This window comes from Vipera berus (genome assembly GCF_964194415.1).
Source record: "Vipera berus genome assembly, chromosome: 5".
In the NCBI taxonomy this organism is placed as follows: domain Eukaryota; kingdom Metazoa; phylum Chordata; class Lepidosauria; order Squamata; family Viperidae; genus Vipera; species Vipera berus.
Genome location: NC_138207.1, coordinates 23,107,378 through 23,133,251, shown reverse-complemented (window position 1 = coordinate 23,133,251; position 25,874 = coordinate 23,107,378). Strand labels below are relative to the sequence as shown.

At 37.4% G+C, this 25,874-nt stretch overlaps 1 protein-coding gene across 3 annotated transcripts; it reads left to right on the top strand.

The window, feature by feature from the left end:
- MFSD1 (major facilitator superfamily domain containing 1) lies at positions 1-24,984 on the top strand. Of its 3 annotated transcripts, XR_014026617.1 has the most exons (18): positions 1-217; positions 847-899; positions 1,711-1,823; positions 3,295-3,337; positions 3,495-3,562; positions 3,798-3,906; positions 6,552-6,654; positions 7,397-7,495; positions 10,414-10,525; positions 11,446-11,502; positions 11,860-12,016; positions 12,612-12,709; positions 14,252-14,364; positions 15,245-15,292; positions 16,266-16,326; positions 19,132-19,477; positions 20,026-20,137; positions 21,192-21,213. XR_014026617.1 is itself a non-coding variant. In XM_081329192.1 (17 exons), exons 1-17 carry the CDS (start codon positions 58-60, stop codon positions 21,249-21,251), a joined length of 1,566 nt encoding a protein of 521 aa, XP_081185318.1. In that variant the 5' UTR covers positions 1-57; the 3' UTR covers positions 21,252-24,984. The 3 variants fall into 3 exon arrangements, 1 of the variants encoding a protein (XP_081185318.1); XR_014026616.1 differs by having other exon boundaries at positions 19,132-20,137; positions 21,192-24,984; XM_081329192.1 differs by lacking the exon at positions 19,132-19,477 and having other exon boundaries at positions 21,192-24,984.
- The last annotated feature ends 890 nt before the right edge of the window (positions 24,985-25,874 follow it).

The window sequence follows — 25,874 nt, the reverse complement described above, 5'->3', positions numbered from 1 at the left end:
GTGACGGGGACTCACGTGATTCCTGGTGTTTTTGCTGGCGGCGGGCGGTTGTCCAAGATGGCGTTGTTGGAGGAAGAGGAGCGGGCGTTGCTGGACGAGGATTCGCAACCCAAAGACTATGGCGACCCTGCGCGCAAGCCCATGCCGGCCTTGTGCGACCCACAGCGGCTGGCCCACAGGCTGCTGGTGCTGGCGCTCATGTGCTTCCTGGGCTTCGGTCGGTGGTCCTAACTTCCTGGTTAAATAAGGGCTGTGTCCGGGGAATAAAGTTTCGCCTTAAGAATAGTTCTTGCAGCTTTGGACCAGCGTGGGAAGGTGTAAAGAAAATATGTCATGGATGCACACTAGACAGTATAGAAGATTCTGCCGCTCCCGTTTTGCTCTAAATTATTTCAAGGCAGCGCTTGAAATGGGCTGAGCTACCGGTATTCTTTGCCTGCGTTGCTGTTTTCCTTTCTTCTGAAACGGATCAAGGAAGGCAGAAAACGAAAGGAAAAGGATGGAAGAAAGCAAACTAGTCATTGATTGCTATACCTTCTATGAGTTTTGGCTAGGAGGAGAGGGCATTCATGGTTATGTTTAGCAATTGATATGATTGGAAAGTGCTGATCCTGGGATTTGGAGGTATTGGCATCACTTGGAAATTAATAGAGTCTGCTTTAGCTTTGATTCACGTTTTCGTCCTGGACAGATGAAGAGGGTGGATGGGTATACATTAATAAATAAAAAATGTTCTCCTTCTTTGCCTAGTAATTTTTGTAGATTTCGAATAATATGCATAGGTTATTTGACGCAACCATTTTCAGAATGTTTTTAAAATATTTTTTCTGCTCTGTTTGTCCCTAGGCAGCTATTTTTGCTATGACATTCCAGCAGCTCTGCAGACTCAAGTTCAGAGGGTGAGTGAAGAGCAAAATATGCTGAATTGCACTACTTTTTCTACTTAAATCTTTGATGCATTGTTTTTCCATAATAGCAAGAAATTTCCATCAAATGTTCTTTATGTTTCAACAACCAGAAATGATTCCAAATGCATATCAGATAATGAAAACTTAGTTAATTAATTATTTTTTCTGAAGAATCAGGATATTAATTGTGCTAGAATGACAGATAGAAGTTCTCTCTTAAAGCTGTTGAGCATCAATTATCAAACAATGGTCTAAGAATACCTATTTTTCCTCCAGGAGGAAAAAAAACCCACAAAAATTCAGAGGTTTTCTGTTTGTTTTATCTTAAAGGAAAAGAAAAAGAGTACCCTGTCTGTTCAAAATTATGATCATCCTTGATCACTAAGATATATAATATTAGCTTCTCTTAATGTGAAGAAAAGAAATGAGAAAATTTAAAATCAGCTACAAGGCTACTTTATTATAATAAATGCATCATCCTCTGAAGCAAAATGGGAGATAAATACAAAAACCAAAGCATGTAAGGTTTTTGACAAAATAGGAATTGTTTTCTATAAGGACTTAGAATAATAAGGATCATCTGTTTACAGATGACGAAGGATCCATGTGTAGAACATCCTAGTTCCTATCTGATTACTAGGTTTTTTTTAAAAAAAGCTATGTTAATATTTCTTTGTTAACAAGACAATTTTTAGAGGTATGACTTGATCTTGCAATGACAGATATTGTATTGGATGGATTATTCTATAAGAACATTTTAAAATTAAAGCAGTGCTTAAAGATTGTGTTCTTTTCTATTTAGGATATGAAAGTAAACACAACTAGGTTCATGGCACTGTATGCCTGGTATTCGTGGCCTAATGTGGTTCTCTGTTTTTTTGGAGGCTTTTTGATAGACAGAGTATTTGGAATAAGGTAATTATAATAACTTTTTCTTAAAGATAACTGCTAGATTCATTTTATATATTTTTTCAAATAGCTGTACGAATATGATCTGTACTTTATCTTTTTAATATGTTTAGTAGACAAATGTTCGGATTTCCTTAATTGTCTTATTTGCTAGGGTTATGTGTGCTTCAAAAATTCCTGGGAGGAATCCACTCATCAAAATTAATACGGCACTTGAAGATTGCGCACCTTTTTTCCTGGCTTGCCTAGAAGCCTGAAAAAAAGATGGGAGTCCTTTAATTAATAGAGAGTATTCTATAGGTGTATGCAAAACTGGTGGATTTAGAAATGAAGCAGTTGGCAAGTGTTGGATCTTAATATTTTCCTTCCAGATCATGCCAAAGGTCCAGGTGATCTGATCTAGAATACATAATCCAAACTGTAAATGGATTGAGGTATGTTAGTAAAGTCTGAAAGAGGCTTCCCTTGTGGAAAACACCACATCCAGAAGCTCTCAACCCATTTCTGGTTTGGATGATTACTTCTAGAGACTTTGAACAGCTTGCTCCAAAGGGGAATTTGAATCTTCCAGGCATATCTGAAACATTACATTCTGTTCCTGAATTTGTGCGTTTTGTACATTTTGAATTCTTCAATTATGTGGAAGTCCAAGCTCCTCTTCCTAATAGTTTTCCAAGAATTCACAGCTGAGCTATTTACCATTTGAAAGTAGATTTTTATTATTTGGGTTCTGGCATTCTATTTTATTTCTCCCCATTCCCACTCCCCAAAATTGGCTTGGCATACAGTTTCAGAATTGTAACATAAGATGACATGCAAATACGTATATTCATGTTATAGTGGAATCTTAGTCTTCTCATTTGAATTTTACGAATGTTTTTACTTTTGTGTTTGAGAATATCTAGAACTAGCTTACTCTGTTGCTTATTTCAGCTTAGATCCTACAGTTGTGCTCAATATGAATCCAGAAAGGGCTCATCTAGGCAATTAAATAGATCTTTGTATTTTGCCCCCGACTATTTTATTTATTCTTAGATGTCCTAATTTTCCATTTTTCCTCCTCAAAGTCAACCTTCTATTGCTCCTTTTTGAATTTTCATGTGGTTCTTTAGAGAGGATTTCCCCCCAGCCCGCTGAAATAAGTGTGACATAGTGGGTGAATCTCTCACCTATAAAAAGTTCTCTTAGTGACTTTGACCTTGCAGGATATGTGGCAAAAATGGACAAGGAAATAAAGCTATTGGAAGAAAGGTGGAAATATATATTTGATCTATTTTTATGATTACTGATGGTATTCTTTTGGGTTAATAAATGGTAGCTTTCAAACAATTTTATCCAGAAGAAAAGAGAAAAGATTCTTCAATTTAGTCCATTTTCAAAGGAGAATTTTACCCCATTTGTGGCAAATCGTATCATTTTGTATGGTGGCAGTTCCCAATTACAATGCTGACTTTGAATTATTCAAACTCCTTTACAGGTGGGGTACAATAATATTCAGCTGTTTCGTCTGTGTGGGACAAGTAAGTGAAACAGATGGCAGTTTTATGCAGAAAAATAAATTCATAATTTCTCCAAAGCTGTGAAATCGTATTAATCTGTTTTATGCCAAAACAGTTGAAATACAAGGCTGTGACATAATTTCTGTAATTGAAAAGAGATGCATCTTCTTTCTTACAGGTAATTTTTGCTATGGGAGCAATATGTAATGCTTTTTGGCTGATGGAATTTGGCAGATTTGTATTTGGGTGAGTTTGGATATTGTCTAAATATTTGCTATATTTCATTTTAGAAATAGAGAATCCAATGAAGGCTTATGTATTTAAAATCGGAAATGGTTTGCAGAAACTGGTTTACATTGTTTCAATTTTATTTTAAAGTTACTTTGTAAATCAGCATGGATTGTAAATGGCATAGTTATAGTGGGGGTTGCTTTATGTGTTTTGCTTCAAATACTCGTATTCATGATTGTCTTTCATTTAGGATTGGTGGTGAGTCCTTAGCAGTGGCACAGAATACCTATGCTGTGAGTTGGTTTAAAGGAAAAGAATTAAATCTTGTTTTTGGACTGCAACTCAGCATGGCTAGAATTGTAAGTCTAAACACCCAGTTTTGTTTTGTTTTTTTACTATAATAATTGCTACACATCTATGGCTATGCTAAGTGTTTTCGTGTCTGTGCATGAGGTGAATAGATCAATTAATGCAGGGGTGTCAGACTCAATTTCATTGAGGGCTGCATCAGCATTGCGGTTACCCTTGAGGGGCTGGGTGGGTGTGGCCATAGTGGGCATGGCCTACTGGTTGGGCGTGTCTGGAGAGTGTGTGACCTACTGGGTGGGCATGGCCAGCTCTACATTGTTCACATCAATGGTGTCTATGGGGGCCTGGGCAGGAGTGGGACAAATCTGAGGGTCTCTGGCAGAAGGAGATGGGACTGGGGCAAGTGCCAAGACATGGTCCACTGGAGGAGCCTCACTGTTCCTCTCAGGCCATGCGGGGGGGGAGGCTGGACGGTGATGCGGAGGTCAAATGCCCAGCCTAGCCCTCAAGCACCCGCAGCACTAAGCCCACCCCCACTTCCCCAAGGGGGTGCCCAGCTGCTGTGCTTGCTCTCCTTAGCCAGGTTGCTCATGATGGGTATGAGGGCAACGTCAAGAGGGAGGCCCACTTCCTCTCCATGTGAGGAGACCTGGCTTTGTATCCAAAGGTTCCTTAGCAGTAGAATGGGAGAGCCCCCAGGATAGGCCAGGAGGAGGGGGCAAGGGGATGGTGAAAGGGCAGCAGGGAAGGACTAGGCAGGACTTCCCTCAGACCTTCCCTTTCCTTCCTTCCTTCCTTCCTTCCTTCCTTCCTTCCTTCCTTCCTTCCTTCCTTCCTTCCTTCCTTCCTTCCTTCCTTCCTTCCTTCCTTCCTTCCTTCCTTCCTTCCTTCCAACAGAGCGATGGGAAAATATTTGAGATGAGGGAGGGAGAAAAACAGGCAAGAAACGCAGCTGGGGAAGTGTCATCCTTCATGAGGAATGAAGAAATGTACCATCGCCTGGAAGTGGCCAGCACATGGCCCTCTGCTCACAGCGCCGAGAGGCCGAGCCGGGTGGCACAAATCTGAAGAGAAGCACAACGCTGCCCAGCCTCTAGCCTGCCCGAAGTAGGCAGGGCCATATGCTGGCCACTTCCAGGCAATGGTGCATTTCTTCATTTCTTACAAAGGGTGCACCCAGGGGGCGGGGCCGATGTGGCAGGGGCTGGTCCCACACTGTTTCCAGACAGCCTTGTGGAGCTAAGACTGAATGTATTTCAGCATAGATGACCACCACGAAATTGTACATTGGCTCCTGGCTGGCCTGGGCTGGAGCCAAGGCAGCAGGGGCCGTTCCCTCACTGTTTCCAGGATGGCTTCGCGGGCCACATGAAACCACTTCGCGGGGTGGATCTGGCCCCCGGGCCTTGTGTTTGACATGTCTGAATTAATGATTCAGGCATTTTTTTAAAAGAAGGCATTTGATTAGTTAAGAGTATTCTTTCATAAAGACTTCTAAAAAGTTAAATTTGATAAATCAGTTAAGCTTAGGAACAGCAGTAAAATTTGACTTAGTAGGGTTATTTCTCCCCCTCCCCTTTATATTAACTTACTTGGAGGGAATGTCTGGATGTTTTGAGACATCAAATGATAAGTGAAAAGTGGAGTCTGATTTTTGCAAGGATTTTGTTATACTGTTAATAAAAAGGTACATGTGCACAATCATTGTGCACACTTAAAGTAATTCCAAATTGTATGAAGAACATAAACTTTTTTTAATGCAGCCGTATTGCTTGTGGATTATCTCAGATAGCTGATGTTGACAGGTTTATGGGTGTCATAGTCCAAATTACTGGGAGGGTGGGCGAACAGGTTGCATGTTGATGACCTAGAGGAATATACTTGTTGAGTATTCCAAGCATCTGATCAAAATGATATCTCTAAATGGGTGCAATTTTATCTGTTCCAGTTGAGGACTGCCAGTTCTAAGAAGTGTTTTTTTTAGCCAGCCGTACCAACAGGCTGAAAAATAGCTTTTATCCGTGGGCTGTTAGGCTTTTAAATGGGACATAATCTTATGCAGAATTGACTTGGGAGGCCGGTGTGTGGTGTAGTTGGTTCACATAGTGTGGTGGGATGGAGGGTTTGTTGTCACTGTGTGTTGGGGGGGAGAGAGCACGGGGGGAGGCTCAGCTAATCTCAATGTACACATGTTGTACTTTGACAATAAAGGTTTATTATTAAAAACATGTACAATGCACATTGTACTAAGAAAGTTACATTTGGAATTTAGATGGGAAAGAATGAATAAAGATAGGAGCCACTATAGAATGATAGTTAAAATGTTGGACTAGAGTAATTGAGTGCCAGGTTCAAGTCCATTCACAGCTTTGATAATCTTGGGCCAGTCATTCTTTCTCAGCCCAAATTATTCCACATTATTATTGTAAGAAAAAAATGTACACAGTCTTAGTTCCTGGAACAAGTATAGAATATTAGATATGTGCTTTGTAGACCTTGAAGTGAAAAATACATAATATAGAACATTTCCTATTGATCAGAAGGGAAAAAAAAGGTACTGAATCTTTTCTGATACCTATATAGAAGCTTAAGATTCAAATTAAATTTTATTTACAAAGATTCTTGTGGGCTTGCTGCTTTTTGATGTAATGAAGGGAAATAATATGGCTTAATTAATTATAATGATTATCTCTAGGGGAGCACTGTGAATATGAATATTATGGGATGGGTGTACTGGAAAGTTCACGATCTGTTGGGTTCTACAGGCCACACCACTCTGGGCGTAGCGCTCTTGATAGGTTAGTAAATATTTTTACTGTTTACAAAAATAATGTATTTTTTATTTCAGGAATTGAAAATCTGTTGTTAAACTATCAATTTTCAGTTTTATCAAGCTTGTCCTTCATGCAGATTGCAGCATTTCTTAAGCTTGGCTGCTTTAAAGATGTGTAGACTTCAACTCCCAGAATTCCCCAACCAGCATGCATTGCAGGAGTTACCATTTTCATCACTTACGGATTTCTACTTTGAAGCCTTACCATTGCCTGAAGGCTTCAAAAGCCTTCACTCTGGCCCTGACGTCCCCTCCAGATATTACCACTGTATTGTAATGCTTCATGCTTCATCAAAACATTATTTATAAAATGGATATTGAATGCTTTTCACATTTAATTTAAATGGATTCCGGTTCTGATTTGATACTGACACAACCCATTTCCTTTGCCCCATTGTTCTTTGTACTGTTACTCCCAATAAGCTGCTTAAGACTTAGTGTGATCCCTGGCATGAAAAAATATATCCTCTACACAATTTATACCTGGGTTCTTTATTTTCAGGTCCTCATCTTGAAGTATTTTTGTGATATGCTAACGATTTTAGCAATTGGTTTGATAAAGCCATTGGTAGATAGATTCCACATTCCTTTATACTGTGTATATACTTTATACACATTATACCGATAATGTGTAGAATTGTAAACGAATTTTATGTTCATTTATGGCATAAATGTTATTAGTTTGCTTTCTGTTCTATTAATTGCAGGTGGTACTACATGTATCTTTTCACTAGTTTGTGCTCTTATTCTTGCTTACCTGGACAAAAGAGCAGAGAAAATTCTTTGCAAAGAACAAGGGAAAACTGGTATGTTGTTCTCCTTCATTGCCTCCCTCCTCTTAAGTATGCGTAAAGTATCTGTTTTTGTATCTGTTTTTTATTGTGTATTGCCCTGTTCACCGCCCTGAGTCCTTCGGGAGAAGGGCGGTATAGAAATCAAATTATTAAATTAAATTAAATTAAATTAAAGTGAGAATAGGATGATTGACTTTGCTCATCTTGGCCATAAAGTATTGTTTGAGTATCAGACTTTACTCTGGTTGGGAAATTAAACAATTTTTAGCTTCTTTCCTTGCTGTGGAGCTTTTTTGCTGATAACATGAATGATCTGTGACTTGTTTTTTCCAATGAAATATATGAGCCACTTAAATATGAGCCAGCAGTATGCTGCAGCTGCCAAAAAAGCCAACCCAGTGCTAGGCTGCATTAACAGAGGGGATAGAATCAAGATCACGTGAAGTGTTAATACCACTTTACAATGTCTTGGTAAGGCCACACCTGGGATACTGCATTCAGTTTTGGTCACCATGATGTAAAAAAGATGTTGAGACTCTAGAAGGAGTACAGAGAAGAGCAACAAAGATGATTAGGGGACAGGAAGCTAAAACATATAAGGAACGGTTGCTGGAATTGGGTATGTCTAGTTTAATGAAGAGAAGGACAAGAAGTGACATGATAGCAGTGTTCCAATATCTCATGGGTTGCCACAAAGAAGAGGGAATCAAGCTATTCTCCAAAGCACCTGAAGGCAGAACAAGAAGCAACGGATGGAAACTAACCAAAGAGAGAAGCAACCTAGAACTAAGGAGAAACTTCCTGACAGTTAGAACAATTAATCAGTGGAACAATCTGCCTCCAGAAGTGGTGAATGCTCCAACACTGGAAGTTTTTAAGAAGAGACTGGACAGCCATTTGTAGGGTTTCCTGCCTGAGCAGGGGTTAGACTAGATGACCTGCAAGGTCCCTTCCATCACCATCATCATCATCATTATTATTATTACTATTACATGAATTGTTCCTATTCTGCAACTGTCATATGTCATGGTTCCGACTAACACTTCAAAGAACTTTCAGGCATTGTTTATCCTAAAGAGTCTTTAATCGTGAAAACAAACTGTTGGCACAGCATGATGGATGCCAACATCTGAATTCCCCTCCCTTCAGCACCTAATATCTGGCACAATTCCCTCCTCCAATTAGCAGTCATAAATCACATTCTCCAATCAGTTTGAAGGGCAAAGCTTCCCTTCAGTTCTGTAACAGGCCAATTCTTATCTTATTCCGTTCTGTAACATACCAATTCTTATCTTATTAAAACAACCAGGGGAAACGTTCTTCATCCTCCCTCCCCCAGCATCATCTAATTCTAAGAGCAAAGCAATTTAAAGGAAAAGGCTGCCTCTATATTGTCAAAGCAAAAACATCCAATTTTTGCAGCATTGACATCATAATTACCTAGTGTGTTCATAATTCCTTGAATGTGACATTTTATATACTGTATTTTTTGGACCATAAGACGCACTTTTTTCCCCAAAAAGGGGGGGGGAAACGAGGGTGCGTCTTATGGTCCGAAGGTGATCCGTATGGCCAGCCCCAACCTCCGCAAGTGGAAAGCAAGTGAGATTGCCAGGAGCACGAATCGGCACGTGCTGAGAAACGCCGATCTCACGCTCCTGCAATCTCCCTCGCTCGGTTTCAGCTTCCCTTGCTACAAGAGAAAGCAGGCTGAAACCGAGCGAGGGAGATTGCCAGGAATGCGAATTGGCCGATCTCACGTTCCTGGCAATCTTCCTCGCTCGGTTTCAGCCTGCTTACTCTTGTAGCAAGGGAAGCTGAAACCGAACGAGGGAGATTGCAGGAGCGCGAGATCGGCCAATTTGCGTTCCTGTCAATATCCCTCGCTCCGTTTCAGCTTGCTTTCTGCAAGAGAAAGCCAGGCCGCAGGGCCGCCTCCACGGGTACTGCTCTAACGTGGAGAGGGAAGGACAAAGAGGGAGGAAAGGAAGAAAGGAAGGAAGGAAAAAAGGAAGGGACAATGGGAGAGAGAGGGAGAGAAATAGAGAGGGAGAGAAAGAAGGAGAAAGAAATAGGGAGGGAGAGAGGGAGAGAGAAGGAGAAAGAAAGGGAGAGAAATAGAGGGCGAAAGAGGGAAAGAAAGGGAGAGAGGGAGAGAGAGAAGGAGAAAAAAAGGGAGGGAAATAGAGGGAGGGAGAAAGGGAAAAAGAAAAATAGAGAGGGAGAGAAAGAGAGAAGGAGAAAGAAAGGGAGGGAAATGGAGAGAGAGAAAGAGGGAGAAATAGAGGGAAAGAGAAAAATGGAGAGAAAGGGAGAGAGAGGAGAGAGAAAGAAAGAGGGAGGGGGAGAGAGAAAGAGAAGGGGAGAGAGAGAAATTAGTAACATGATTGTTAAGTGAATCTGTTTTCCCCACTAACTTTGCTTGTCAGAAGGTTGCAAAAGGTGATCACATGACCCTGGAACAATGTGACCATCATAAATATGAATCGATTGCCAAGCATCCGAATGTAAATCACATGACCCTGGGGATGCTGCAACGGTCATAAGTGTGAAAAATGGTCATAAGTCACTTTTTCAGTGCCGTCGTAACTTTGAACAGTCACTAAGTGAATCATTGTAAGTTGAGGACTACCTGTATCATTTTTTTTCCTTTTTTGGGGGGTTTTTGACACCTTGCTGGGTGACTGGTGGTACTCGGACATTGCCTTGTCCTAAAAGTGGTACAATGGATGAAAAGGTTGAAAAGCCCTGTTTTAGTATACCGGTACTATTTGGTTCAGAATATTTTTTTTCTTGTTTTCCTGCTCTAAAAACTGGGTGCGTTTTATGGTCAGGTGCGTCTTATGGTCCGAAAAATACGGTACTTGTCAAGGATCTATCATATTCTTAATGGTGCAGATAGCTAATACTGGCATTTCTTTTTTCTCAAGGTGAAGTAATAAAAATAACGGATGTGAAAGACTTCTCATTATCATTATGGCTCATATTCTTAATCTGTGTTTGTTATTATGTGGCTGTCTTCCCTTTCATTGGACTTGGAAAGTAAGTGCATGATTATCAAGAAATTAGATTTATATGGCTGTTATAAAGTGTTTATTATATTTTTATCAGACTTTTAATTATGTTTGTGTACTTCAGTGTGGTTTTTGCTTTGTAAAAATGTGTTTGCTTTTAAACACAACAGAAAAATTAAAAACAATATAAGGGACAGCAAACTGCTAAGCTTGTAAGCCGCCCTGAGTCTTCGGAGAAGGGCGGGATATAAATGGAATTAAAAAAAAATTAAAAAAAATGCTTTTGACTTTGAACCTAAATTATGGCCTTTGCTAATGCTTGATCGAGGATTATGGGAGTTGGAGATTCTGATTCGACTTTACTCATCCAAGTATTTCCTATATAGATATTGCCTGATTTTTGTCCCTTTAACATCGGATGGAACAGATGGGCCTCATGATAGTAGAGGGGTAGGTAGTTGGTGCCTTTGCCTAATGTGGATAGCAGTTCAGCTAGTCTTTTACTTATGACTGGTTGAAGTCATGACCTATCAGAGAAAGGGAACTTAGAACCAGATCTGAAATTCCAACGTCCCTTTAAGCTTCACTTAATGACTGAGTTTCCAGTCCCAGTTGTGCTCACTAGACAAGGACTACCTGTAATGTGACTGCCTTTCCAACAGTGTTACAGTTATTTTTATGCATTCTGTTTAAAGTGATAGGGTGGGACTACAACTCCCTGAGTTACTACTCAATTTTCAACAGCCATGTATGCTGCACATATTGCTTCCTTCTCTAGAAGACATCAGGGAGACTTACATACAATGCAGAATAATTTATTTTAGGTCAAGAATGTTTTTGTGATTTGTCACTAGTCCACAGTAATGTTCATCTGTTGCTAGATATGCAAATTACTTACAGCCTGAGCTGATACAAAACCAAAAAGTATCCTTGATTATTGTTTTACAGAGTTTTCTTCATTGAGAAATTCAAATTTTCTTCTCAAACAGCAAGTGCGATTAATAGGTCAGTGTTTTACTTTTAAGTTGCTTTATTGTTGCATTAACCATTATTTCCATGAAAGAAGTCTACTTCAAGCTTGTGGCTCCAAAAATCTTTAATGTCTTCCTTAAAATACGATCATGAAAGGAAGTGCAAAATTTCCTTATTATTGTGCTATATGCTCTTAAGATAGTTTTAGCCTTAAAAAATCTTCAGAGTTTTGTGAGTTTACTGATAGGAATCATTGTATATCTCAAATGTATCAAGTTATGGATAATTCAAAGGTGTGCCGGGGAAAAATGAGGGTGAAGGACAGAATTATTCTGTAATGGGAAAATTGATCTCATTGCTTTGAGATGGCTTTTCTGTTTTCCATTTCAGCATTGTGTATGTCATATCGGCCCCAATGTCCCCTATCTTTGGAATTCTAGTAGATAAAGTTGGAAGGAACATCACATGGGTTATGTGTGCAGTGGTGGGGACTCTAGCCTCTCACATTATGTTGGCCTTTACTTTCTGGAACCCTTGGATAGCAATGGTAGGTATTTCATTCAAGTTTATATTTTGTGAAATAAAGTAGTCAAGTACTTTGCCCTTAAATGCATCCCTATTCATTTCGATACCAACTCCCATAATCCCAAACATAAGGCTATGCTAGCTGGATGAGTATGCTTCCAGCACAGCTTAATAAAACTGTTCAAAAATTTTGATCACCTTCCTTTACAATCCAGATGCCAAGTTTTCTATAGCATTGGCAAAACATGGTCTCCCAAATATTGCTGAACTTCACTGTCCATCAGACTTCGGCAACACGGCTAGGGTGTGCTAATGAGAGTTCCAGTCCCATAAGATCTGGATGGCTTCAACTCCCCCATACATGTGTACTGCCAGTCTAGATATTAGTGATAATGGTGCATCTAATGATGTTAGATACTGTTGGCTGTTGCATTATTTAGCTCAGCAGCTGCACTTAGTTGCTGTTTAACTGCAGAATAAACAAATGAAGCAGCTTTACAACTGGGTAACAGAATAGAAGAATGATATATTTATTAAGTCCATACAGTTTGGTCTCTTAGGAACTTTGGTTTGCTCACTCTTAATGCCTAGTATAAATGCTTTTTTTCCTCTTACAGTGTTTGCTTGGAGTTGCTTATTCCTTGCTTGCCTGTGCCTTATGGCCTATGGTTGCTTTTGTTGTCCCTGAACACCAGCTGGGAACTGCCTATGGATTGTAAGTAACAGATCTTTGGATCTCATTACATGTCATCTTTAAACTTCTGATTATAACTGTTCTATAGTCCCCTGCCATTTTATTTATAGCTCCATATTTGACTATTCTACATGCTTAGCAGATTACTATTTGGTTAACCTGGGCGGGCCGGGTATGTGTGTTATGCAAATGTTCCAAAATAAGGAATACTCGGATACAGCTCTGAGTACTGGAAATTGTCCTTGATTAAGATGTTCCAGGCCTGATTCAAAATATGCATTTAGGCCTTTTTTTGTTTTGCTGATTTCCACAACTGATTGAAAGTATGTGCTGCTCTCAGTGTGACCAGAAAGAAATGGAACAATCCAAAGAAATGGATTGCATGCAGGCACATCTGACCAATGTGTACACATATCAGACCCTACTCCAAATCCCTTCTGTCTCTCCAGTTGACTTCTTGGAATGGTGTTCATTTCTCCAACATTAAATGTCTGATGGAGACATGAGTGTTGACCGGCAAGGGCAGATCTCTGAACATTTTATGTACTACATATCCCCACGTGTGTGCCTCCTTGACCATGCACAGCTATCAATATATTGTTGCCTGGCATTGTAAAAGTTTTGTTCCTGCAAGCTTCAAAACTGCTTCAGAAGAAGATGGTTTGGGTCTCATAAGAAGAGAATTTCTGTTCCTTTGATTAAACAGCCTATTTTTGTTGACACTCCTGTGTGAATCTGAAAAAACGGGGCTGCTGTTTTAGGAAATTGATTAATGTGTGACTTTTGAAGCTTTTCTTCCAGGATCACATGGGACTGTGAAAAAAAAGTGCATCAGACAGGACCCTCCTTAGTTTTCATGAAGATAAAGGAAAAAAGCGCAGGCAGACTTTTAAGATTTGTTACTATAACCTTATAATAAAAATAGAATTCATAATTTTGGTTCACTGATTGCCTCCAGCATCAATCTTGCAAGTTTCAGTACACCCCCCTCCCCCTCTTACCTTTGTGAGATCTAGGGAGGGTCCTCCCTGAGATGTTTTCTTCAGGCTTAAATTTCTTTTATTTGATCATTATCTTGGTTGCAGTTCTTCCTTCTGTTCTGAGGATCTTTTAATTTTTTAACTTATTGTAATTGGGTTTTTAATCAGAGTTATAGGGGTTTTAGATTTTAATTAAGGAAAATTTAATCTATTTTAATTGTTATTAATTTTTGTATTGTAATGTTTTAATTGCCTTGTGAACCGCCCTGGGTCCTACGGGAGAAAGGCGGTATATAAGTTTAATAAATATAAATATAATATATATATAAATACATGGTTATTCCTTTTCACCATTACAGCAGGTGAGACTGTCTTTTCTGTAAAGATGTGGCTTTTTTCTACTTCAGCCTTCCTTTTAAGTGGTAATTATGTGTCTTGGATTTTAATACACAAATACCATTTTTGTTGGCCTCTAAGATGTTTTATGCTTTACAGAAAAAGCAGAGGCAGCTTTCTAAACTTGCTTCTTTGTGCTGGTTGGAATCTTAAGTGGGGTTAATGGAATGTTCTTTCTGTTTTCCAGCATGCAGTCAATCCAGAATTTGGGTCTTGCGATCATTGCCATTGCTGCCGGTATGATATTGGATTCCCGAGGATATTTCTTCCTAGAAATTTTCTTCAGTTCTTGTTTGTGTTGTAAGTATAAAGTCCTACGAAGAGGATTTGCTGATGTTGTATATAAAGGAATTACACAACATCAGTAGTTTGTGAAATAGTTTTAGAAATTGCTTGCAAGCGAAATTCTGATTAAATGCCATGTTTTTTTTTATCCTTCCCCATTTTTCAAATAAAAAGGAAGTTCACCCTTTTTTTCTTTAAAATAATTTCATTGCATTTTATAAACCGGAATAAAATACTCTTTGAGAAAAAACGATGTTGTTCCATAACTCTCTTGGTTGGTTGGTTTGACAAAGATGTAATTTTCATGTGGTTTAGTACTTGTGGGATATTAGGCAAAGAATCTTGCTTGTTTGGGGCCACTTTTTGTCTCTCCAAAAGGATTTGATTGCTATCCCCAGTCTGTGTCAGTCATTACAGAAATTTTCAGTGCATCTTCAGGGTTTCAGTTTGAATTACGCTGTAACAGGTATTCCAACAAAGAGGCACGTTGGGTAGCTGTAGGCCAAAACAAGCCATGGGTTTACATCTGATCTTTAGAAGAACCTATCAGGCTAACAAGATTTGAGCAGAAGAGATTGTTTCTGCCACTCTGGTCCTGGGGTCTTTGTGACCCTTCAGCTTTTGTATTGATCAATTAGTTCCATTTCCTGGTTTTGCCTCACTTACTTGGTGTCTGGCTACTTTTGACACGTTGCCCCCAGTCTTACATTTGGGGAGAAAAAAACAAAACCCCTTGTTGTAGAAGCTAGCTGTGACGCCAAATATTTACACTTTAGTACTCTTCATGTTGAAAACTGTGTACGTGCTATTTTTGCTATGTTTGCATGTACACATTAAGGCTAATTTTCATGATATGTTATTTTCCTTTTTATAACTTCTTATTTTTGCCTTGCAGTGTCCCTTATTGCCGTAGTCATGTTATACTTTGTGAATTTGTTCAGAGGTAAGCATTTTGCTGTCTTTTATCTTGACGCTTGCATTTTTGAATCAGCAATGTGCAAAAATGGTAACTGTACCTTGAAATAACATCACAACAACAGATTCTTTTAGAATAAAATACATCAGCTATTCTTTGCTGATAGTTTAAATGTAAAAATGTAAAGATTCTGAATCTTGATTGTCCTTTTTTATAGATTTGTCTTTTATAGATAATTTACTGGGATTTTTAATATATTGAAATTGCAATTCTTTTAATTTTACTAAAAATATAATCTGTTTCACTTCAAAGTTCATTTACACAACTGTGTTTTCTTGAAAGAAAGACTAGAGTTGAGCCCAGTTAATAAACTTCAAAACAGAATTATCTTAGATTCCAGTGGAAATATACAAATATTTTTCTGTTTGATTATATTTTGATGGAGTGAAGGAAGTACATTCTTTATGAATGTTGACCTCTTTAGATAAATACGATATATTCATAGGGGAAGGTGTTGATTGTAGCAGAGAAGGGAATACTGCAAGTAACTAGGGGCCAAGCCAAAAGGGGCTTGATATGTTAAAACCAGCATTTTGAATTGCACCCCAAAATTAATTTGCAGCAAGTGGCGGGTATGCAATAAAATGAGCAAGGAATCCACAATATATTTAATCAATTGCAATTTCTGGTGGTCTTGGAAATTAGTCCTTTGTGGAATGCACTACAGTGCAATAAATTTGGTGGTGACTTCTTTTGTGAGTCCAAACATAATTTCTGAAATCCTCCACATTTAACCAACTTTTTTTCTATGAGTCTTTACCTTCCTTAGTTCGGAGTTTGTTTTTCTTCTCCTTTTAAAAAAATGTTTCCTAAATATTTATACCGCTAAAGTTGGACAACATAAACTTGTATTATGGTACCTGTTTCTTGAGAATTAAAGATGGTAAAGATTTGTAAAAATGATGCCTATTAAATTATATGTATATCCTTTGTTTCATAGGAGGAGACCTTAACTGGTCTGCAAAGAAGAGAGAAAAATTGCAGAAGTTAGCCATGGCTGAGTAAGTACATAGTAGTGGTCCTACAGTATAGGTGGTATTAGAAAAATCCCTGGATTGCAAATTGGCATGCAAAAGTTCTGAGGGCTGAAATATGTACTATTTTGATTTAATAGGATCAAAATGTTCACTGTATTGTCAGATGAATTTGTATGCTTGAGAAAAAGTATTTCTTTGCAGTTTTTAAAAGGTAAAAAGCTTATCCCTAGTTATACAAATATGTATAACTCTTCGCTTTGGAATCACAGTAAATAATCTCAACAAAGGTTGCTGGTGGCTATATAAATCCATAAAAATACATATAATTAAATAACTCTTGACAATTCTCTCTGCAACCTTGGAGATAACAGCTTGAGCTGCCTTCCAGAAAGTCATCAAGGAGGATACCAACTAGATCTCAGGAGGGGGCACTGTTTCACATGGATGGAACTTACACAAAAAGCAGTATTTTCTAGCTTTCTCACCCTGAATGTTACGTGGATAGGATACATAAGCTGTATAGTTGTCCCAAAGGTGCTTTTTCAAGAGGCATCTGGACTTCCTTTGTTTTTCCTTGAAGATGTTTCACTTCTCAACCTGAACCTCTTCAGAACCGAAGAAGCTTCTGAATGAGAAGTGAAATGTCTTCAAGGAAGAACAAAGAAAGTCCAGTTGCCTCTTAAAAAAAGCACCTTTAGGACAACCATGACGTGGAGGACTGAGAATCTCCATAGACATTAAGCTGTATAGTTATTTGTATTTTTTATAGGAGATGGTCCTGAAGGTATTTTAGTGGTAGGGCTTCATAAGGACAGCACTTTGAATTGTACTTGGAAGTCTATTGGCAACCCATACGGGTGCCTCTGGCTTCCCAGGAAGAAAGCAGCTATGTTTTGTATTAATTGCAACTTCCATTTAACGCTTGAAATATGTTGCACTGGTCTGTTACTATCTTTTAGAGGAAATTGTGTCTTTCATTCTTTAAATATTTGCTTAAGTGGTCTTCAGAGCTTTAATTATTTTAAGCATTGAGGTTTTTTCAGAGCAGTATGAAAGATCAAGTGCTTAAACGCCATAAAAAGTTCATTCCAAATATGCCTTCTTCTAAAGTCAAAACGCTGTCCTAGATTTTTAGATATATCCTGAGGTTCATTGGAAATACCTTGAGAAGAAAATAGTGTATAATTTAAGCTACATCATAATAAACGAAAATAGGATATTAAGTAGTGTTAAAACTATTCTCTATATAATTGTTGGTAGAAATTTATAAAGGGACTTCGTATATTACCTGAGTTGGTTTAATCACAGTCCTGGTTCTATGTGCTGTGTAACCCCATAGCAGCCATTTTAGGGGAGAGAAATATATTTCAACATGAAACAGCTTTTTTTTATAAATTGCAGAAGGGTGTTCTGGTGTATTATATAAAATTGACATGGTTCTCCTTTGTTGCTGGAATCAGTTTAGGGATCTGAAACATAGAGGAAAAAGGAATATAAAAATAATTGACAGTTCAAATTCAGACCATTTTTTATATATTAAACTTTGGAAATAGCAAAAATTCAGGCTTACCCCAAGGTAATGAAATTCAGTCTTGTTCCAAGTCATTTCTTCAGTAGTTAATTGAAGTACTGGCCTGGTACATATAGAAATGCAGCTTTGTATCCTTGCATTTTAACCTTTCTTCTGAATGCGTGAGAGTTTGTGCTGGATTGAGAGCATTGGATTTGCTTCCTTTGCTGCCCAAAATTTATTTATTTCTTTGTTTGTTTATGCCACCTAACTCCCAATTACAACACACAGTTAGACTTTTTTAAAACTTGTATACAGTTTTCTAAACTGTTCCCTAACCTGATGTTCTCCAGATGTGTCAAATTAAAACTCCCTGTCTTATTCTTCCAGTACAGCTGATGATCAAAGAAGGTGGGGATTGCATTTGAAAACCTCTAGGATAAGGGTGTCAAACTACCGGCCCGCGGGCTGGATGTGTCATGTCAAAACCACGCCCACCCCATTGCCGGCAATGGGAAAAAAGTCACGATACGTTGTGACACGTCATGTGACGTCGTGAGTTTGACACCCATGCTCTAGGAGCACTGAATGTCAGATGAAGCCAAGACAAATTTCCCATTTTCTTTTTAGCATCTTAAAAATTGAGTTCTTAAATTGTGAAGATTTGCCCATTTACCAAAAAGTTACCATAGTAGTATGAGTAGTCAGATGGAATATGAAACTTAAAGGGTATCTACTGGAGAACTCTTCAGGGACAATGGCAACCCTCAGTCTTAAAAATAATAATAGTAAAATCCAAATAAATCTAGAGTGTATGATGCAAGATCACTTTAGACAACAGAGATTACTGTGCTGTTCTAGCAGTTTTAAGTAAAGCCACCCATCACCCAAAAGGCATTGATATTAGAATTTACATCAGACGTGTCTTTTTTTTTCTTTAATTAAAGCAAAGGTGAGCAAATGCTTAACATTTTTTTCTTTCTTTTTTGGAAGGGGGAGGATAAGAGCCATAATGAGTAACTGATGGAAAATGGACAAAAGCGTATCGCATATATTGTTTGGGAAGTTGTTTTTAAAGCCATGTTAAGTTTATTTTGGAGATGTGTACAATAATTTTGGGTGGTTCCATTTTAATGTAGCAGTAGATTTAACTGTTAAATCGATTTTCAGCAGTTGTGACTGGAGAAAATTGAGAACTGAACCCTCAGAGCAACCACTTTCTGATAGTTCTTAATACATTCAGTCCTGCACCGTGGCATTTTTGAGGGCCTTATAAACACATAGTTACAATAACTTGTTTGCTACAATATGTTTTGCAGAAAAGAAATCTGAATAGGAAATACCTTCCAGAACTGGGCAGCACTTGATCAACAACAATCCCGTTGAAGAGTATTCTAGTACATGTACATGTTCAGGTGATAGACCTCCAGTTGCACTCAAAAGTAGTTCACTCAGGAAAACACAGTTACACATGCTGAACATAACAGCATGTCAGACGTCTCTCTTTATCAAGGCACCCGGACTGCAAGCAGAGCAAACTTTTTGTATATATGTATACTCCACGTCGTTGAAGAGACCTACTCTGTTTGAAGCGAAGTCGAGGGCTCCTTCAGGACACTGAAGTTAATTGGCATGTGAACAGTGATATCTACCCTTCTGTTTTGTGTAAGGGTGGTTTGTCTACAAGCTAATGATGTCTTGCTACTCAGCAGCTTGTGTTCTGAAGGGATTGTTTGTTACAAAATGTGATGATTCTCATTGCAAACCGTGACTTTGTAATATTGTGGTATGTCTTACAGGATCAAAAGAATGTAAATGAAATCCTAGTGGTATGATTTTTTTTAAAAAAAATATATCATTGAACAACACCATCCTACTGATCAAAAGCCATGTTACTTTTAAAAAAGGGCAGCTAAGTTGCTGTTTTTATTTTTTTATTTTGTATTACAAATGGGTTTTTTTTGGTTATGGGCAGAGATTAAACTTTGGTTGACCATGTTGAAACTTGCACTTTGCACCTACGTTTTGACTTTAAATAATAAATATTGGACAAGAGAGTATTTGACTTTACTGTCTGTTAACATGTTTGACTTGCTCTCCCTTCCTTTAGCTGACAATACATCCGTGCATTGATGTAAGAATAACATTCACTGAAGATCTAACCCACTCATCTTTCTATGTGTCTATTAATAACATTCCCTTTGTTTTTGCAGAGCAAAAAGACTGGAAAAAATCAGACGTCAGAATGAAGATGATTTAGCCAAATTACAACCCAAGAGTGACTTTAGTTTGAGGAATAGGTATCTCTGCAGATTAGGTGCTCAGGTACTAGTAACCAAACTATTTTAAAAATTGCAATAAGTGCTGCTTCTGAAAGGACTTTTCTTGCCAAATTAGCACTAGACACTTGTACCAAGCTCATATGAAGGCTTTGGTTTTTCTTGTTTATAACTTGCATGCTAAATAGTTAATATGTTCCCATTATAAAAAATTTCCAACTTCTATGAAGTTCCTTGGGAAAAAAAATCCAGTTGGCCAAAATGGGTAGAGCTGCTTCAATTATATTTTGAAAATCAGGAATGATTTGAGAGAGATTCCATCTTGTCTGTCTTTTCATCCTATCTGTCTAATCTGCCTGCCTGCCTTCCTACCTGCCTATCTACCTATATGTTTTGTTAAGGCCACCCAACTGTATGAAGACTCTGGATGCCAAATGTGGAAAACACAATGAAAAATCAGATGGCTGTCTGAACTAAAACACCCCCCAACATCAAGAAACTTGATAGGGTTTCTGTAGAAACCCTGATCCCAGGCCTGGAACTAGCTTAATCCTAGTGACTAACTTGTCCCATCTAGGTTGTTTTCTTGGTAGGAGCATAGTAACATTTTGTCACTATTTTCTTCAAATATATTTTTGAACTTAGTCTGCACTTGTAATCATAATGAAATTTGACCATCCATCAAAAATTAATCTGCATGCAAAATTGTATTTTTAAAAAATAAATAGTAGTCTAATCATGACATCTGCAGAAGGATATGCTATTTTTTATTTTTCTACCAAATATAAGAATAATGTTAAGATGAAACCAAGTGATAGATAAAAGCCATTTTACTTCATTTCTGTATACTGTAGTGGGCAAACAGTGCCTTTTTATATTTGCTGAGCTACAATGCCCAAGAGCCTGATCAGAAATATCTGATTTATAAGCAGAAAATTAGAAGATCAAATTTCAGGGAAAATGATGCTAAGTATTTATGGATCTGTTTGCACATGCTAGTCAGCTTCATGCTGGAATTATGCATGTCTTAACCTGACCACTGCTGCTTAATTTGAAAATAATTGCTGATGAGATATCTTGCTCTTTCTTACTTTTTTCAGCTACCAGCCAACTGTGTTTGCCACTTATCTTCACTGGCACACAGAAGTGTGTTGAAATAGCAGAATTGTGTCATGACGTGGACAAACAAAATAAGAAATTGTATCAACACAAGGCCTCACTCTTCTGTAACAGAGATCAACAAATAGAATGACAACAGAATACTATTTAGTAGTTTTCTGGAAACATTAATAATAGCTGATGTCTTGGAAGACCTTAACGATCCTACATTGAACTCTGCTATAGTGGATGGGTAGGATTTTTTAAAAAATGGTATTCATGGATTTTTATCTGATTGCTGCTTGGCTTAGAATCCACATCTGTTTGTAACAGTTCCCATTTGGTGTACAATTATGCAATATAACTGTATATCAGATGTATACCATGCTTGTTTATCCATGCATCAGAATAACTACACTTTATCTCTGTGATGGGTGTTTTATTTATGTCGTACATTTCTTTCGCTCAAAGAAAGAACTAATAGATATTAACGAAATAGATTATTTCTGTGAAAGGTATAGCTTTTTGTAAACTTAATTTACAGGGTTTTTTTCTCTACGATAAGCATGGGTTGAACATACATATTTAGATGGTACTGCATAAATATTTCAGGTTTTGGATTATCTTTAAAAGCCGTTACAAAAATACAAATTAAACTAAAAGAGCATTAAGGTTAGGTATTATTTTTTCATATTGACGCATTACAAAAAGTTTCCTGTGGAAATTGCTAATTATTTGTTAGTATATTTTCTTAGCAAAGGAATTGTGGAAAATATGTAGAAGAGAGTTGGATAATTAAAATTAACAGTTCGCTGCAATAATAAAGTTCATATGTTTTTGTAGCTGTAAAGGTTAACAATCAGCACATTCTCAGGGAAATAAAGTCTAGCTGTGACCCTGTTTGGATGTACACTGATGTTGCATACACAGTGAGGGGTTGGGCTGGGTTTCAATTCCACTCACTGTCTGCCTTTTTTATTTTTTTGACACCAATCTCTAGTAAATATCATGGGATATATTTCACTTGGAAACTAACCTTGATGTTCTAGTTTTAAACTGCTACAGTAGCAGATCCTTTAGTACAGTATGAAATTTCTCTTGGTTTTGTAGGACTGGAGCTGGACTTGTATATCAGTTTTCTGGTGCTTCTCATAAGCCCTCGCCATGGTTTCCATTGATTTTAAGATTAGTATGTTGAGATTGATAGAAAAAGAATGTTGTAATCCAGCTGGATAATACAGCAGTGTTTCCACATGTGTATTATGAGAAATGTCAATTTATTTTGACCATATCAAAAACCTGTGCTACTTTTGGTAAATAAGAAAAATACCAATAATGTACTTTTGTGTGGCAACTATTTATTCACATCTAGCCCTAAATATATTTCCTTTATCTTGATCTCTTCTGCAGTACAAATAGTTGTTTACATGGCTGGTATTTAAGCTTGAACTTAGGAAACTACATTTGAATTGATATTTTATTTGGCCAAGAGTGATTATACACACAAGGAATTTGTCTCCATTGCATTTAAAATTTTCTTTAAATGGCTCAAATACAGTTTTAGCATTACAAGTACGTCTTACTCTTCTGTGTGTATTACACTATCTGTAAAAGTCTGGCTGCAAGTTTGCCTGATACACTGTATTTTGTTTTTATAAAATTGTTGTAAAACATGGGCATTTGCAGGGGAAATCAGAAAAATAGTCATGACTATGTGACCTTGCCCTTTAAAAAAATAATTTAATTTTGCCAATTGTGGTGAGACATGAAATGAACACAACCCCAAGATAAAATTTCACTTATTCGCTACTCGGATTCCGCCCATCAAACAAATATTTCAAAAACATTTTTTGCTGTGTTCCCTTCTTGGATGCATCTCAGAATAAAAGAAGTAGAGCGTGAAAATGTCATTCACCATCTTGACTTTTTTGACTCCTTTGGTATACCAGTAATCCACTAATCACAGAGGGTAACCTATTGTTATGGATATTAGAACATAGCCTCTAATTTTTGTACAAACTGACAATTATTTCAACCCTTAAATTTCCGCCCCCGGTAAATACAATCTTGTATGCATTCAAGGATCAGTTTTTTTCCCTTGGCATGTACAACCTCATCTTGAATTTCAAAAGTCAGTTTAGTTAATCCTGTGTGAGAGCTGAATAATTTCCATTAAGCTAGATATATTACAGTAACAGAAGTGGTGTTTGCATATTTCGGCTTAATGGACTGTTTGACTTGCAACAACTGTGACCTCTGCTCATCTCTAATACCTATAGCTCATCCTGTTTAGGAACTGCATTAATTAAGAACTAATTATTAAGTCTGGGATATTGTGCACTGCCAAAAGCAAATTGGAAAACATACTTCATGATACAAATCAAAGATTTATTGTTCCATTACTGCTCAGTGAGCAAGTATCTTTGAACACTGACATGAATGGAAAAAAACAATATTCAAAGAGTTAATCACTTGGTTTCCTTATAAATTTTAATGTTTTGCTGTCCTTGAGGTTCAGAATGTCTTAGGCTACACAATAATGTTTCCAATATTATTAAGATCATTGTCCTATTGGTGTTACATCACCTTCTTTATTTATGTCTTCTATCTCATAGTTAGCTCATTTGTTTTCCATATATATTGGATTTACTGTCTTGCTCCATGAAACAAACTGGTGTAATCGCTCTCTCAAGAACATCTGAGTTTTTTTACCTGGATCACTTTCTACTTTGTAAAAAACTATACAGTAGGCCTGATCTTGCTAGGAAGTTCACACCCAACGTAAAATGTTGTTATGGAAAAAAGATACAAAATTTTACTTCTCATTTTCTTTCTGTGGGATCATTTATTATTATTTATTATTAAATTAATACACAACTTAATTTTAAATTATAAATTATTAATAGATATTAAAGCCAGGTATCGAGCCAGTATCACCTATTTTATTGGTATAGACTAGCAATAACTATTTCAATTTAGAAGATTACATAGCATCAACAGAATAACGTTGCATAGAAAATTGATATGTTTTCCTTTTTTTTCATCCTTAGTATAAAAAACACTTGATATTTCTTGTTCATAAGCTCACAAGCTACAATTATGGTTTGGGGAAAGAAGGAGAGATGCTGTTAGGTGTCTTAAAGTAATGCTCATTTGTTTTCAGTCAGCTCATGAATTAAGTGTTTATTATTTTTCTTTCACTTTCCAACTGGAAAGAAAAACTCTCCTGTTCTTATTGGTTGCACATCTAAAGTGGCATGCTTTGTATTAATTTGTTTAGAATCCCTTTTTTATCAATAGTTTGCCAACTTCAATACTTTTGTTGTATTTTGGTCATTTCATTGGCTGGTATCTGCTGACAAGCAAAATATGCTTTATTCATGGTTGGTTCTGTGTTGCAGCCAGAGCCATGGGATCCTTAGATAAAATAAATGTTTTAAGAATAATTCTGACGGGAGCTTCTTCAAGATTGAGGCAGAATTGCTTAACATCTTGAGGCCTCTGTCAGAGTCTCTTGTATAGCAGGCTGGGCAATATATGAAGTGGAAGCTCAACAGTTCTGGAAGACACCCAATTTGGGAAAGCTGCTTTTATCTGAGACTTGACTGATAATCCTAAGAGGAGTTTCAGGTAGGGAAACACTAAGGTCAAATCTGTGGCATTTCTGAAACAAGGCAACTATGATTAAAATGTAATGTAATGTAGTCCTTAATGACCTGCAATTAAATATTATTATTCATGATGTAAGAGAACCTAAAAGTGATTTTTGTCTGCTAAAACATGGTCTGATTCTGACTTTTGCTTACATAATCTTTTTTAAAATCCCTCCTGTATGCCCATTAAGAAATATTCCAGGATACATAAAATGTGTTTCGCTCTTAAAATAACATTTCATCAATCTGAATCCTATTTTATTAAACTAGATTAAACAATATCTGTGACTTTTATTAACTCTTATCCTAAAAATAAGATGAATTCCTGATGTGAAAAAGAGTTGAATTAAAAACAGAAATTGCTAATGCCATTCTTACATAGTTTCACAAAAGCAGTGGGCTCTTTCCAATTCATTTCCAATTCACTCTGCTGAATAGCTAATTTTTTTAACAAAATCAAACGATGCAATTTTGGGGTTCCATTCGTGAACCAGAAAGGTGGGGGAAGGAAACCAGCAGCCCAGTATAATTGACCCTCCAAAGGAGAGAGCAGGGATTGTGGACTCTGCCTGCCAGAGTACACAACAGCCAATTGGACTGGAGGACATATAAGATGGAATGAAGTGCACAGCTGGAGCGAGGTGGTGAAATGTTACTTTTGATTCAGGGGAAGAAAGCTTGGAAAGAGGTTTTTCTTCCAGGCAGCTTACAATCAGACTAAAGATCCATCCATTCCTGCTCTCCAAAATGCTAAGTAGTTCACCTTCATGCTGGTGGTAACCAGAAGTGGCAACCATGGAAGGAGAATTTTGAGAAAGGGCGACAAGACAGCTTAAATTATTGAATGCTGACTTTTTTTTAAAATGAAATGTAGGCTTTCTTCAGGCTGTTGTGTGGTAAATAAGCATTTGTGTGGTAAGCCAACATATCCATGCTTTGCTTAAATATATTTGCTTCAGTTAGAGAAAGAGATCTCCATAAGATGATTGGGGACCATCAATAGGAGGTTGAAATGGCAAAGCAGTGAGGTTT

Coding starts and splice junctions, on each gene's coding strand:
- MFSD1 (XM_081329192.1), top strand. CDS start 58: ATGGCGTTGTTGGAGGAAGAGGAGCGGGCGTTGCTGGACGAGGATTCG. Junction 14,365..15,244: donor CTTCAGTTCTTGTTTGTGTT/GTAAGTATAAAG, acceptor TTTGCCTTGCAG/TGTCCCTTATTGCCGTAGTC. Junction 15,293..16,265: donor CTTTGTGAATTTGTTCAGAG/GTAAGCATTTTG, acceptor TTTGTTTCATAG/GAGGAGACCTTAACTGGTCT.